The 15,252-nt window shown below is 36.8% G+C and overlaps 1 protein-coding gene across 3 annotated transcripts in view; it reads right to left on the bottom strand.

Moving 5' to 3' along the window:
- Positions 1-15,252, bottom strand: part of LOC5569731 (spondin-1) — a 136,829-nt gene that overhangs the window by 40,368 nt on the left and 81,209 nt on the right. For all 3 annotated transcript variants that reach the window (XM_021853052.1, XM_001652905.2, XM_021853053.1), the window contains exon 3: positions 8,022-8,356. In XM_021853052.1, the coding sequence (XP_021708744.1) occupies positions 8,022-8,280 (259 nt within the window). In that variant the 5' untranslated portion in view covers positions 8,281-8,356. The remainder of the gene's footprint in view (positions 1-8,021; positions 8,357-15,252) is intronic.

Here is a 15,252-nt window from a genome sequence, read left to right as displayed (position 1 = left end):
TTTATCTTCACCTTAAACTCCATTTATTTACCTTTGAAGTGAAGCAGAATACAGTGTATTTGTAATGGCCCATAATAATCAAACTACCAAAATCCTAAGTTACACCCCTAGTTGTGATTTTTTCGTCAATATCCCTGAAATACTTTAGGACTATTCTGAAAATCTAGTTGGAATTCTTCTGGATATCTTTGGAAGATTCTTTCTGAAATCATTCTTAGGATTGCTAGACTACTAGATTTACTAGATTTCTTTTTCAAAAATTCTTGCAGTATTTTTCTGAAATTACTTTTAAGATACTCATGGACATTCCTCCTAGATTTTTCAAGAAAGCTCTCTGTGATTATTCTTTCAAGCATCTCTCAAGAATACCCTAAGATTTCTTCCGGGAATCCTGCTGGAAGGCTTCAAAATATCTTTCGAATATTTCGGATTTTTTCTTGAATTTTTCCAGAAATCGTGCTGGGATTCTTCAGTAAAACCTTCTCAGATCCATCCGGATATATCGCTGGATTTCTTCCGGATATCATTCAAGGATTCTACCGGAAGTTTTTCTGGGTTTCAACCGTAATCGTTCTGTTATTCTTCCATTAAATTTCGTCGAAAAATAATTATAGGACTCTTCCAAATATCTTTCTAAAATTCTTCTGAAAATCCTTCTGGGAGGATTAAAGAAGAATTTCTGCAATAGCCCCAGGACGAATTGCGAAATAATCACAGAAGAATTCTTGAAATAATTTCAGAGGGATTTCCGGAAGAAGTATTTAAGGATTTCTGTAAAAATCTGCAAGAATCCCATGAGAATTTTCGGAAGAATTCCAAATCGATTTTTGAATGTATTTTCCAAAAGAATCCCAGAAGTTTTTTTTAGGAAGAATCGCTAGAAGATTTTCAGGAAATTTACAAGTTTTTTTTTGAAGAATCTACTTAAATATTCGTAAGACTTCCTGAAAATTGTCCAGAATAATTCCAGAATGATGTCCGGAAGAACTCCAGCAAGATTTACGGAAGAATTTCTAAAAGAATTTCTGGAACTTTTCAAGAAAAACTTTCAGGAGAGGCTGACCGGATGTTTTCTTAAGGGATTTCCATTTGATTTTTTGAATAAAAGATTTTCAAGGAAGTTAACTGATAAATCACAAAGAGATTGTTTCAGAATTTCAGTGGGTTTACTTTTTCAAAGAATCTCTTTCTTCGAGAATCAAAGAGATATTTCCATTGAAATTCCAAACAGACATTCGAAATTAACCCAGAAATATTTATGGAAACTGGATTTCTGTAAGAATTTAAGAAGGATTTTTTAACAGTTCCAGGAGGATTCCTAATCAATTTCAGGAGAATTTTCGTAAGATTTTCAGAGAAGTTTGCCAAAAAAATTCTGAGAGATTTCCAAAACAAAGATATAAAAAAAAATCCGAGAGATACTTGTAAGAAATTCAACAGGATTTTCGGAAGTATTCCATAAGGATTTCTGGAAGTTTTCCAAAACAAAGCTATAAAAAAATCCCCGAGTGATGATTTTCGGAAATATTCCGTAGGGAATTCTGGAAGTTTTACATAGGAATTTCCATAAGGATTTACGAAAAAAATCCCAGAAGCATCCCAATAACTTGAAGTAAGAATCTACCAGTGAAAGAACAGACTGTTTATTACACACTCAATCTGTTTGGTAAAAATAATTGGGTTTTTGAACTACCGAAAAAATCACCCCAGTAATTTAATCTAAGTGTGTATAGTTTCAGATGGATTTCCGGGAGAATACCAGATAAATCGGAATAATCCAAGAGATGTTTCTAAGAGAAGAAGAAGAATCTAAGAGGAATATTCGAAAAATTCCCAGGGAGATTCACAGAAGATTACTGATGGATATCTGGAAAAATATCGAAGGGATTATGAATAATTTCGAATGGATTGCCAGAAGAATCCCCGAAAGATTTCTGGAGGAAATAGCAAAAAATATTCAGGAGAATTCCAGATTTTTTAAAAGATTCCGTCCCTCTTGATAGCAATTCTAGAAATATTTTCACCAGAATTTCAGGGAAACTGCCGGGAGAATGCCGGCTATACGGCTATTACAGCCATACTAATCCAAAAAAGATTTTCGGGATAAACACAGATGAAGTCCGAGACAGATTTTAGGAAGAATCACAGAGCGATCAGAGAGATGACTATAATAATTCCACAAGGATTTACAAAATAATCTCAATTGAACTTACGGAAGAATACCCGAGAGTTATTTGGAAGTATCACAGAAGGGTTTGACGGGAGATCTCTACAGTGATTCTTGGAAGAATCTCTGAAATGTTTTCTAAATAAATTGCAAGAGGAATTCCAGAAGCATGCTGGAGTAATTCGAAAGAGTGTTTTGAACGGAACGGCTACAGATGGATATATGCAAGAACTACAGAGAGATATTCTGATAAATTTCTTAAAAAATATTGGAAGCATTTAAAAGAGATTTTTGGGATCATCCCTGATAAACTAACGAAAGAATTATTGAGAGATTCCACGAAGAATCTCAGTGAGATTTACCGTAGAATCCCAGAAGGATTTCTAGAAGTATCCCAGAAAGTTCTCCGAAACAATCTCAGAGGAAATTATGGAAGAAGCACGGAGGGATTTGCTGATGAATTTCTTGAAGGTATTCGGAAGAATCACAGTGGAATTTCTTCAAGAACCCTAAATTAACTTCCGGAAGAATCCCAGAGAGTGTTGGAAGAATTCCAGAGGTATTTCAGGAATAATCGATTGCTATCGAAAATCATCAACTGAGATTTCCGGTAGACTTCCACATTAATTCCAGGAGAATCTAAAGTGAATTTCCCAGCGAACTGGGATTTGTACACCATCCGGCTTGAGGGCGGATCGACGGTATCAAAATAAATTACTAACAACCAATAGGGTCCTAAATCCCTGTCCCAATTGTAGTGCCAATCGCTAAAGTTTAGGCTAAAAACACATGTTTACTCAATTTTTTAATGTTTATCATTTGTTTAAATCCAAAAATCATTGTTTTATGTTTTTTCTTTAATTTTGTCACATACCTTGGATTAAACTCAAATTTTGGGTGTCTTTTATTTTCCGTGTCCCTTCCGAAATGTCAGATAGGAACAACCCCAGTGTTAAACGAAAACCCCTGTGGTGTTTTTGTGGACTGAGCGAACGTCAAACATGATCAAAAGTGTTAAGGTTCATTTATGGACCCAATTTTCAAATCAATGTTTAAATATGATATAGCCGTTATTTGAGCGGAAGAATTGCTAAAGTAGTTGCAGTAACATGGCTCTTTCGTGTTGTTGAATAAAAATATGATTTCATTAAATGTTTTATTGTTTATTGTGGAAAATAAGGATAAACAGCACAGAATTCATCAGACCGATTTACTATAGTTTCTGCCCTGAAGTGCTGTGTAAGCCTAGGACAGGAAGTGACAGCTCAACTAAGACTGTCCCGTTGTTTTCCAGTCGATAACCTTGACGATACAAAAGCCAGTGCTACCAGTATCATTTTCAAGCTAATCTTGTGAACATATTCAAATATCAATACTCATAATTTTGTTGTTTCTTGAACGCTTCATTAATACTAGTTTATTTAAAAATCAGGTTTAGGGTGTTGTGCTAGTATCCATCGTTTTCAGCATTGATCAGTGAGAACTGCAATTTTCCCAGTATTGCAGTGAATGATGCTGATACAAACTGATGCCAAACAATTCTGTCTCAAAGCGGCTTTAGCATTGTAGGAAAAGATTTTGGTTGGTTGGTTTGACTTTATTAACGAGATTTTTAGCCCTGGGATAGTTCATCTCGGGACCAACGGCTTTACTTCCCTTCCGAAGGAAGTCGTCAATATAACTTTTTACGTCATAAGTGACTATGTCGGGGATGGGATTCGATCCCAGGTCCTCGGCGTGAGAGGCGAGTGTTCTAACCACTACACCAGGTCCGTCCCCGGATTTTGGTAAATCCTGATCTCTTTTTGAAAAATAATGCAAAGAAAATGCATCTTCTCAATCCGTCGTATCGTTTTCATTTCTGTCGCAATCAATTTCCAGATTAGTCTCACAACTTGCGGCTTACTGTGATACAGTGAGTGGTCAAAATACAACATATCAAAGCTATAATAAAATGTTTTACTAGAATATACAGATCTACGGGCATCTCCCTCCATTCCTTCAGCATGATGGAATATACTAATTTCCTTTTAAATTCATCGTTCGTCATCAAAATTCAGCCCAAACTTATGAACACAATTCCATTTGACCGAACAATTATAGCATTTGCTCACAGTGCAGCGAAAAAAACTCAATCAAAGGAACCGTATTTTTACGTCGAGCATGAATAGGGTGTATTTTTTCCGTGTCCCTTCCGAAATGTCAGATAAGAACAACCCCAGTGTTAAAGCTAAAAGCCCTGTGGTGTTTTTGTCGACTGAGCGAACGTCAAACATGATCAAAACTGTCAAGGTTCAATTATAGACCCCATTTTTAAATTAAAGTTTAAATATGATGTAGCCGTTATTTGAGCGGGAAAAATGCTAAACTAGTTGCAGTAACATGCTCTTTTGCGTCATTAAATAAAAACAAGATTTCATTAAACATTTTAGGACACAATTAATCTTCGATGACGTCACGCTGCAACTTTCAGCGGGAAAAAAACCTTTACTGCGGGCCGTGTTTACAGAAAATGAACGATTTCTCTACACATTTATCCGTTTCATGTTCATTTGGTGAACATTCTTCACTGGATATTGGTCCGGATGTCATTTTATTTAAACACGGCCCGCATTTAGAGCGGAAAAGAAAAAGAAAATCGACAAAAAAGAAGGCCGTGGATAAGTCTATTGCGCATACATTGATGTGCACAAGCTTTTATTTCTCAGTACGACGGATTGAACTTTTACGCGGTCGTTGAGGAAATTTCATAAAATTTCGTGAATTATAAAACTTTTACGACGTGTGAATGAAATGAAATTCTTCAATGATGAAGTACGAAGGTTTTCCATAGTCAAAAAAGTTCCCGGCGAAGTAAGGCACACAGGGGAGCGGGAAGAAACACGAAATACAGTAGTTTTATTGGAATTTTGGTGTACAAATGGTCGGCGTTAAGTCAGAGTGGACCAAGTGACATTTTTCATATTTTGAGAAAAACGGGCTCAAAGTCTAACACTTTGTAATTTTTTAACTGGGTAAAATTTTGGTTCAATATTTCTACCCATCTTTGTGTTGCTTTCAAACAATATAATGTAAAGTGATAATCATGAAAAATCACAATCCAAGCCTCTGATAGAACGAGTTTTTGATGGACTATGTGCACTTGGTCCACTCTGACTGAACTAAAAACCATCATTCAGTGAGTTGGTTCACTCTGACTGAACAATTTCTAGGAAAACAACGATCATTTAATGCTTGCATGGGCAATCTAGGTGCATATCTTTAAGATGAACAGATTATCAAGACCTTTCGACACCAGTATCGTCAATTCTTCAATAATCCATATCGTCAATACCAAAATCAGTGGCATTACTATAGCTTAAACACTAAGGTTTTGCAGAGTCATGACATTGAAGACCAGAAATAATCAAATATGCGTTCAATCAGAGTGGACCAAGTGAAAATCTCGAGTACCGTCCAAAATATACTGGTCTAATAAGCGGGTTCTAGGACAATCCACACATACACCATAGAACTACCATAAACTTCTATCGGACTCTGAAATGGACTCAGAAAATGCAATAATCAATTAGTTTATTGCTTTTTGACACTTAGTCCACTCTGTCTGCACAGAAATTGTTGCAATTTCTGACCACCTACTCAAATACGGTAAATGGCCAGATATCAAATTAAGATCCATCGTATTATGTCATATGTATGAATTTCTATTGATGGATGGAAGAAGAATCATTCCATGTCGGAAAATCTGGAAAATTACTTGAAATGTCCTGCATTTTCTAGACTTTCTCAGCGCACTGATCGTTTTCATTGTTATGGTAAAAAGCACTTGGTCCACTCTGATTGCATACTTTTATTGATTTATATTGATCATCCAAAGTAAATTTGTTACATATCTCTCCCAATTTTCAACATTCATCAAATCGGATCAAAGTGTAATGGAGATAACATTATTTTGCATCAAACGGTACAATAATCCAATTTTCCCAAGTTTTGTACTTGGTCCACTCTGACTTGACGACGACCAAATGTAAAAACCATAATAGCTTTCACAAAATTACGCTTGGCAAATGAATCCATGTTGCAGGTAAGTTTGAAAATCCGCCGTAGTGGAACATTTTAAGTTTGATATGACGACTAATAACGCTTACGACGAAGTAAAACGAAACCCTATATTCAAAACCGGAGAGTTTTTTAAGAGACACAATTTCCATTATATTGCATTCAATTATGTATTTTTAATTATTTTTGTATTGTAAGAGCACATGCGGTAAACCTAACATCGAATATAAATGGATTTGAAACAAAAATGTTTCATGAAAAATTTCAAACTTTTGATGAAAACGCTAAGTTATGAACACGGCTAGGCTAGCAACAATGTGCACTGTTGCAATTCAACTCAACGATAGGCCTTTGCCAAAACGACCAATCAAAAATGGATATCCTATATTGTTTACCCAGGGATTGAATCCTGAAAAAAATGATTAAATCTTTAACGTATCGCTCTCTGAAACTATCATAATATGCAACACATCATGAGAGACTGTTTATCGTATACTGCTACAACTTTGATCAGATCGGGGGGATAGCAGTGCATGATAAAACCCCTCTCAACTAGCTCCAAACCTGGGGGATACTTTTGCTATCGGAAATTCTGGGATTGTTTATTGTGCCAGTAAAGTAAAACACCTACCTGCAACGGTAAACAAGCGAGAAAATGAATTTTATCATTGCTCTCTCTTTAGGGCTCTCGTTCGCTGCTCCTATTTATCAGATGGGTTGTTTTTCTTTGCTTGCTTTGATCGTGCTTTGTAATCATATGAGAGAGAATTCTGCAATGCCTGGGTTTACCTAATAATACACTCGTTCGACATGCGAACAGCACTTATTCGTTTGAGAATATGTTAGTACTAAAAGGAAAACGAAATTACGTGATCACATACACCAATTTATCCGAATAACAATACGGTTTGTCTGTTTTTTTTATTCGGATAGTTAAGCAGGGTTGGAAAAAATCTTGAAATTCATTCTACAGTAGCCAAGCAAAGCAAGTCACAGTCAGCAAAGCCAGTGAAATTCGCCCATCGCTGCTGTAGGCAAAAAGCCTTGAAAATAATAAAATATCCGTTGCTAAGGGCAACCCAAAATTACTGTAGAAAAATATTCTATTTCCCGTTGCATTTCCCGCATTTAGAGCCTTCAAAGACACTACGGATTTAGAAAATTCATGCATCCAACATAGGCTACTTGATGAGATTCACGTTTTTGAACTACTGTACTGGGAAGAGCCACGTGATTTTCGCGAAATTCACGCCTACTACTATTACCATTCCCAGCACTGTAGTTAAGTATACAAACCAGGTTGCTATGACAGTGACCAAGATTTTACGTCAGTTCGTCCATCGTCTCGTTCATTAAACACATTATTTCTTCGGATAAAAGGATGTATGCGTTTTAGTTGACAAAAGTATGACATGACACAAAAAAATCTTTCCTGAATTTCAATCTATAGCAAATGCATAGATTGTTTGTGTTTGATTGAAATTGTTAACAGATGCACGAATGCAGCTGGGAACACAAAAATGCATTTTCCCAATAATGATAATACTGGTGGTTACGTCGACCATGCGAACATGGGCAGTGTAGAGTAAAGCTCATGCCTTATCCAAATTCTTAGAGCTACACGAAATTCATTCCTAAAAATTCAATCCGGTCTTACTTGACACCAACCATATTTCGATACACTCCCTAGCTCGCTGGTCTTTTTGTATCGAAATGTAGAGAGCACAGATTATCTCGCCTCCAAAGCGAGTAAACCCAACGAAAGGACAGAAATTATAACACAACCAATACTCACTGGTGTACGTCTCGCCGGGCACGTACTTGTCCGGATTGCCGGAAATCCTGAGCCGGAAGCGCCCATCGGCAGGCGATTTACTCGCACCGGATCCCTCCGGTGTCCGGTCGCATCTCAGGGCCACCGCCGACGGAAGCCCCAGTCCGACGACTATCACCAACAGTACCCCATACCACCACCATCGACGGGTGGCGCTGCTGTAGGGCGTCGTCCCCGTCGTCGTTGTCACCTCGCTTGTCGTCGCGTTCGTCGGATTCATTGATCTACATCCGGTTCCTGTGTGGTTCAGAGCGAGGCGAACGATTGTTGTTTGTGGCTTTTTCGTGCCTGAATCTCTGGAAAGAAAAATCGAGAAGAATCGACTGATAATGGAGTTTTTCTTGTCGTGTGGCATTTTTGTCGCAGGTGCCGTGGCAGGGGGACAAAGTGACAAATTGATATTCCATGATTGATGGTGTCATTTTTCTTCGGTGTGAGCTTTCGGAAAAGCATCCCGTCAGAGGATGGAGACACATATGGCGAGGCCATCAGAGTAGGCTGCTTTATTGATGCGAAGTGCTCTGTGTGTAATACAATGAAAGATGATTGGAAATGCTCCATTTCCACATCTTACGAATGACAATCGTTCTGAGGCAACCAAGGGCGTAGCTAGTATCTCAATCGGAGGGGGTGGGTTGCTTGTGGGCGAAGGACATCCAGCATCATTTATTTTACTAAATGACAATTTTTACACCACGCTATACTATAAGATAAGTGAGGTTTTATTCACCACTGTTGTACAAAATACAACAGCGCGACAATTGAAATGTTAAGGACGTAGCCCTCGTTGTTTTCACATTAAGCAATGGTCCGATTTAGAAAATTTAGTAGGATTTTATTTTTCTTGTTATCATTGATTTAAGACTTATGGCGTCTTGAGAGGTTCGTAATGGGGCATTGCACAAAAAACATACGCGCCTTGCACTCTTCCACGAAATAAGTAAACAACATGGCCAGTAAACGTCAAACTCCTTATAAAATCACAATAGTGCGTTATTTTAGAAAAAAATACTTGAATAGTGTGGTTCTTATTAAGGTTCATGTTCTGAATCATATCTTTCTGTTAGAGAAACGTGAAACAAAATATGTAGACATTATAATATGCAAAACAGTTTACGTAATAACTCATTCATTTATAAAATTCACATCACACCCGCACTACACGGTCGATAAAACCATTTCCATGATAAGTATTCTCGCACAAAACGCCACTTTCTGAGTTGATTTATTTATTTATTAATTTTGTATTTAGTTTCTTCCCGTACACTCTTACCAAGTAAAGCAATTCAATTAGTAGTAGCTGTCATATCAATATTTGTTATTACAAATTAATTTGCATGAGGTTTTCTCAAGAAAATCTATACACTCACATTGTATGCCATTTTTATTCTTATAAAATATGCACGTATTTCACCTCCACTTCGTACGTATGAAACCTTTTGGCATCATCTTGAATGTAAAACTATGCAAATAAGGTAGGTGTACCAGTTATGACCACAGTGGTTCCCTATTTCGCCATACATGATAACTTGAATTTATTCACATTTTGAAAAGTTTTGTTTGTTTTAGGATTAAGATAAAGGATGTATCTTGATGTTAAAACATTCAAACATATTTTGAAAAGTTTTGTTTGTTTTAGGATTAAGATAAAGGATGTATCTTGATGTTAAAACATTCAAACATATTAAAAATGTGAATGTTTTAAAAATCACACATATGGCCAAATAGGGAACCACTATGGCCATAACTGGTACACTTTCCCAATAAGTATCTATTGTTTCGCGACGAATGACTCTGTAGTTAAAACCCCCTTATATTTTTATATTTTTATATTTTTCTGAAAAGTTGAGATTTTAAGCTTTCATTCCATAAAAAAGATTGGAAATCGGTTGAGCTGTTCAAAAGTTATGATTAAAAAAAACAATAAAAAATTTAATGCGCTGAGACCTACAAAGTGTGCCAATTAAAAGTGACTGATTTTTTATTAAAAAAAAATATATCTCAAAAACTAAAAAACATACATCGCTGAAAATTTGACAATAAACGTAAAATTTTCTGCACTTTTAAGAAAAAATTAGAACAGCAATAGCCCCTTTTGTCCCAAAGCCACGAAAAAACGGATTTTTTTAAATTTTTCATGAAACATTTTTTGTGAAATTTTATATTTTTCTTGAAAAGTCATAATCTTTAGCTTTCATTTCGTCCAAGAAAATTAAAAAACGATCGAGCGGTTCAAAAGTTATAATATAAGAAAAAATAAAAATTTGGCAAAACCATAATTTTTCTGGTTATCCTTATTTCGGATAAGGAACCAAATAGAAAATTTTCACGGAATTCGGTGATCCACTAGATCGGTTTTTTCATGTAATGGCTGAATATAAGTATCGTTTAACGCAAAAAATGATTTGTTATGCGTAGGGGAACATGGTCCAATACGCAATGATGGGATAAAATGTTAAAATGTTAAAATATGTTTATCCAAGAATTGGCGCTACAACTCTTGGACATAAACTCCATTTTCCTTCAATTTCCTGGTGAAATTCAATTTTTCACAGTTTTGTCTGAGTTGTAAGCTTTTCCGATGCTTTTACAATGCCATAGAGCAAATTCATGGAGAAGCCTGGTCGCTGACACCATTTTTCAATTATCTTTTCGACACGATTTAAATCCGTAAAAATTCCAATAATAATGATTTGTTATTTTGTAACTCAACAATCTTTTGATAGAGACAAGAGCACTTGGTAGAGCAAAAGTAAATCCTCTCTTTAATGCGTCGGATCGCTTTTCCCATAATGTTTCGACATCTTTAATGCGCTTCCGAGAAGCAATACATACAGGTAATAATTTTACTCACATCTTTCTCTACTTCATTACATTCAACACAAACACTTTGTTTATCGTTCATATTCACCAAATTATAACAACACACAAATCTTTACAAAAAACTATGTTGGATTAAATTCCCTTAACTCACCTGTAAATACTACAAACAAAAAGCTAAACTGATAATAAAAATAAAATAAAAAATGAGCACAAAAACAGTGAGACAATAAATATTGTACTACAAGTATATATAAATCACGATTAAATACAGTTAACTCTCCCTTACTCGATATTCTGTATTTCGATGTTTCCCCTAACTCGACGGAATGCGCGGTCCCTTCAATCTAGCATACTTTGATCCCTCTGTAAGTCGATACCTCTCTAACTCGATGTTCCCTAACTCGATGCGATCTGTTTCAATTTCCTATGCAAGTTTACCTCTCTAACTCGATATTCCCATGAAAATTTTCAAATATTCTCCAAATGTAAACAAATTTCATAAATTTGATAATTATGATTATAGTGATAGTAAAATGAAAGTTAACAAGTCATTTCAGGGTGATAAAAAATTGCTATTTTGAAGAATATGCAAAAAGAGTCACGTTGCTAAATGTAATATAAATTTACTATTTTTCACATTTGATTTACTATTTTGAATGTACTTTGTCGAAAAAATCAAAATTTCAAAAATTGAAAAAATTGTGTTCTGTATCTCGATACCTCCCTAACTCGATGGTCCCTTCAATATCGAGTTAAGGAGAGATGACTGTAAATAATTTAGAATATAAATAAAATATCACAACTGGTTTTGTAAGCTAGAACCTGCCATAAGTCTACTTTTTGCCATTGTTACTCCGTTTATGGAAACAAAAGTTGGATGTTAATGACCGAAACAAGTATCGCCCAGCTTTGAATGACGCCTACTCAATCAATACTAAATCCATCACCCACCGAAACTCAACAAACTTGCATACAAATTCGCTATCAAGTTTTTGTCTCGGTAGTATCGACAGAACCACGCTAAGTGCTACTCACAGAGCTACTTCAGCACCCATACACCAAGCACGAACCAACGGCAATTGTGTACGACGCTCGTTCGCTCTAATTTCACTAAATCTGCCAATCCAGTACTAAACTACTCAATCATGCAATTCGCAATAGCCGTAGTAAACCGTAACCTAATTGTCTGCACGGTTTGAGATAATAAGCAACAAATCAGGGTCGACTATACTTATAGTTATCGCTTGAATAAAAAAAAAAGTCAGCGGCACCATTCAGCAGCCCACCAACAACACAGATATGATCCTTTCAATAGCACTATGAATGATATTTGGCTTATAAAAATAAATGAGGCACAATATTCATACTACTGTTTTTAGAAACATGGAAATGGTACTATTTACTATCAATATACAATATTACTTGAAAATTTTCACGCGATTTACACTCTTTAAACTCAAATTAAAAGAACCTTAACCTTAACCTTGTTCAGTAGCTCAAGGGCTATCATTATTTTAGCCAAGAAATTCTGGATTATGCCACTAGGCGGCGCTAGCATGAGCATGAAACTTGTGTTTCGCAGATCTCAGGATCCTGACCGCTTAGAAAGATGGCATCTTCGGAAAAGTTGTTTGGTTGCTCAAGGACTATCATTGTTTGAGCTAGTTGATTCAAAATTTTTCCACCAGGCGGCGCTAGTGAGCATAAAACATTTGTTTCGTAAATATCTCAGGAGCCTGATCACTTAGAAACATGGCGTCTTCGGTAGAGTTGTTCAGTAGCTCAAATTATTTTTTTGTTTAATCCTTAAAGTTCGAGATTTTGTAAAATAATGAAAGTCCCTGAGCTTCTGAACAACTTTGTCGAAGGTGCCTGTCTAAAAACTCAAGATCCTGCAGTAATCGCAAAACAAATATTTCATGCTCACTAGCGCCGCCTGGTGGCAAAATATACTATTTTTAGACTCAAATTATGACAGCCCTTGAGCTGCTGAACTGCTTTGCCGAAGACACTATCTTTCTAAGTAGTCAGTCTCCTGAGATATCTGCAAACAAAAGTTTCATGCTCACTAGCGCCAAGTGGCAAGTTTTTGAATCTACAAGCATTGTTCGAGATTTTCAAAATTAATGTTTTTCTCAAAACCGAAACAATGTTCATGAAAATCTATCATTGCATTGCACTTACAATCTGTAATGTAATAATAGTTTTACATGACGATTTCTTTAAAATTAAATAAAAAACTGGTTTTAAGTTTTCACTGATTGCTGATGCCTGAATGATGGATTCTTGAACTTTTGGTTTTTCTTCATCCAAGGAGGGGGTAGGTTAACTACTCCCCTAGCAACGCCAATGGCTGAGACTGCCGTTATGGCAAGAAACGCTTATCCTTTGAGCTTATTCTGAGTTGTGTCGCTCTTCGGGGGTTACGAAACAACCCACATCAATGACGAGACTGATAACAAATCAGGAAAAGGAAGAGATTACGTTGCATGTATAGCTTGTCGTCTTTCCGATGGTCGTGCTCGAAATAATTTCCCACAGGGATCCAGGGGCCATCCAGTCCTACATCATGTCCGGTATTGTATTCTCGTATCTTGTGTGCATCTCATTCGAATGCAGACATTGGAGATACGAAGATGATGGCTCGTGTTTCAACAGGAAATCCGTTATCGTCCTTCTTCTTCTTGAGACCCCTAGATGGTTCCTACAATTTCAAAAGACATTCGCAATGAAATGGTGCGATCAACGTCTCGGATGAGTTCCGGAACTGAATGTGATTTATTCTATTTCGTACGAAAACCTTCGGCACAAAGACGACAACGTCTTACAAATGTGAACCATCTTCTAAACTCAGCCAATCGAACATGGAACGCATCGAAGACGTGATTCGATGGCAGAGTACCTATATGTATCAGGAAAACGCATTTCAAACGAATGTCATTAGATTGCTTGCATAGCTACATTTCACCGGTGAAAGCTCTTTTGCAACTATTAATTCAGGTTGGTTTATGGTTACTAATTCATGAATAATTTATACGATCTGCTGTTGTGCCATTTGTTGGAGAGGACAAAAGGGCGGAATCCATAGGAAGTGATGTCGAAATAAAATCGAACCGTCATCATATCTACCTTTCGGTCTTGTAATGCGAGTCATTAAATTATACGATGTACAGCATGCCCAGCATCTACCAACCTAAAGTGAACATGAACATTTGACTCGCATTTGGTTGAAATTGTTGATGGTCGATTACACGTTTGTAGCTTTTCATGGACACTTAGTATAGATTGACCCATATTTTTATTGAATAATATTCAAGAACCACTAAAAAAATCCCAGACAAAGATATTCTTAAAACGCCTTTATTATTCTTTTTTTTACTTTCAAGCACGGTATTTTATGCATTGACATTGACTTTTTTTGTCGAACTGTGTTAAGAGTTGCATTTCATACGCTCACTCTATCATTCTTCAAACTCAATCATTTTCCAAACCATTTGCGTTCGTTGGATTAGGTCTATTCAAGCATTTGGAACCTTACAGGAAGTCACAATATTTGAATCCAGCGTCCGGATAGGGAAGCTCATTAGCTGTTCTTCTATCCGGACGAAATTGATGCATCTCCTTCGCGTCTCGCTAACATATGTGTGTGCCCGCGAACTAAACTAGCTTCCAACTTCCGCAAGTCACATCCGCTGAAGGAAACTAATTTACTTCCAAAGCTGCACTGCATACCGAACAGACTGCTTAATTATTTCGCTCGAAATTACGGATGCCAATCCCGTTTCATCCGAACTGCGTGAACGCGCAAGATGCGGGATAAGAGTATATGCATGCACATCTGGTTAAGCAGCATCTTAGCGCACGAGGTTGGTGTGGTAGCAGCAGCATCATCCCCTCTCCGTCATGAGCGGGAATCATCCCCTTTTCCATTCAATTTCATGCATGAACTGCTCACGGAAGCTCATAAAATAGCAATCAATTTCGCACGTTGTCGTCGTCGTCTTCACCCTCGTCGGCGGAGGGCGCTAACCGTTGCCAGGGCAGAAGGATTGTTATGAGATTTTCAGCTTGGCTTTGGTTCACCGACCGAGTAAAGGATGGTGTTTAGCTATGATGCCAACCTAACCTAACTATACTACAAGAAACGCGAGCGAGGTGTAGTGCATCATCACTCTGCCTATGACAGGCTTCCCGATAAGGAACGTAGCTATATGCCACAAGTCATTCGCTCAGTTTAGGATCAACCTCAACACGGGCTTGCATTGACGCATAGTACAATAGTGACACACTGCGAGTGGTGATGATTTGTGAAAATTGTTTTTCTTACGGTAGGCCTTTGCTACTAGTCGGAAGAATTTTTCACGGCAAA

Source organism: Aedes aegypti, chromosome 3 (genome assembly GCF_002204515.2).
Source record: "Aedes aegypti strain LVP_AGWG chromosome 3, AaegL5.0 Primary Assembly, whole genome shotgun sequence".
Taxonomy (NCBI): domain Eukaryota; kingdom Metazoa; phylum Arthropoda; class Insecta; order Diptera; family Culicidae; genus Aedes; species Aedes aegypti.
This window is presented reverse-complemented; position numbering and strand designations above follow the sequence as displayed.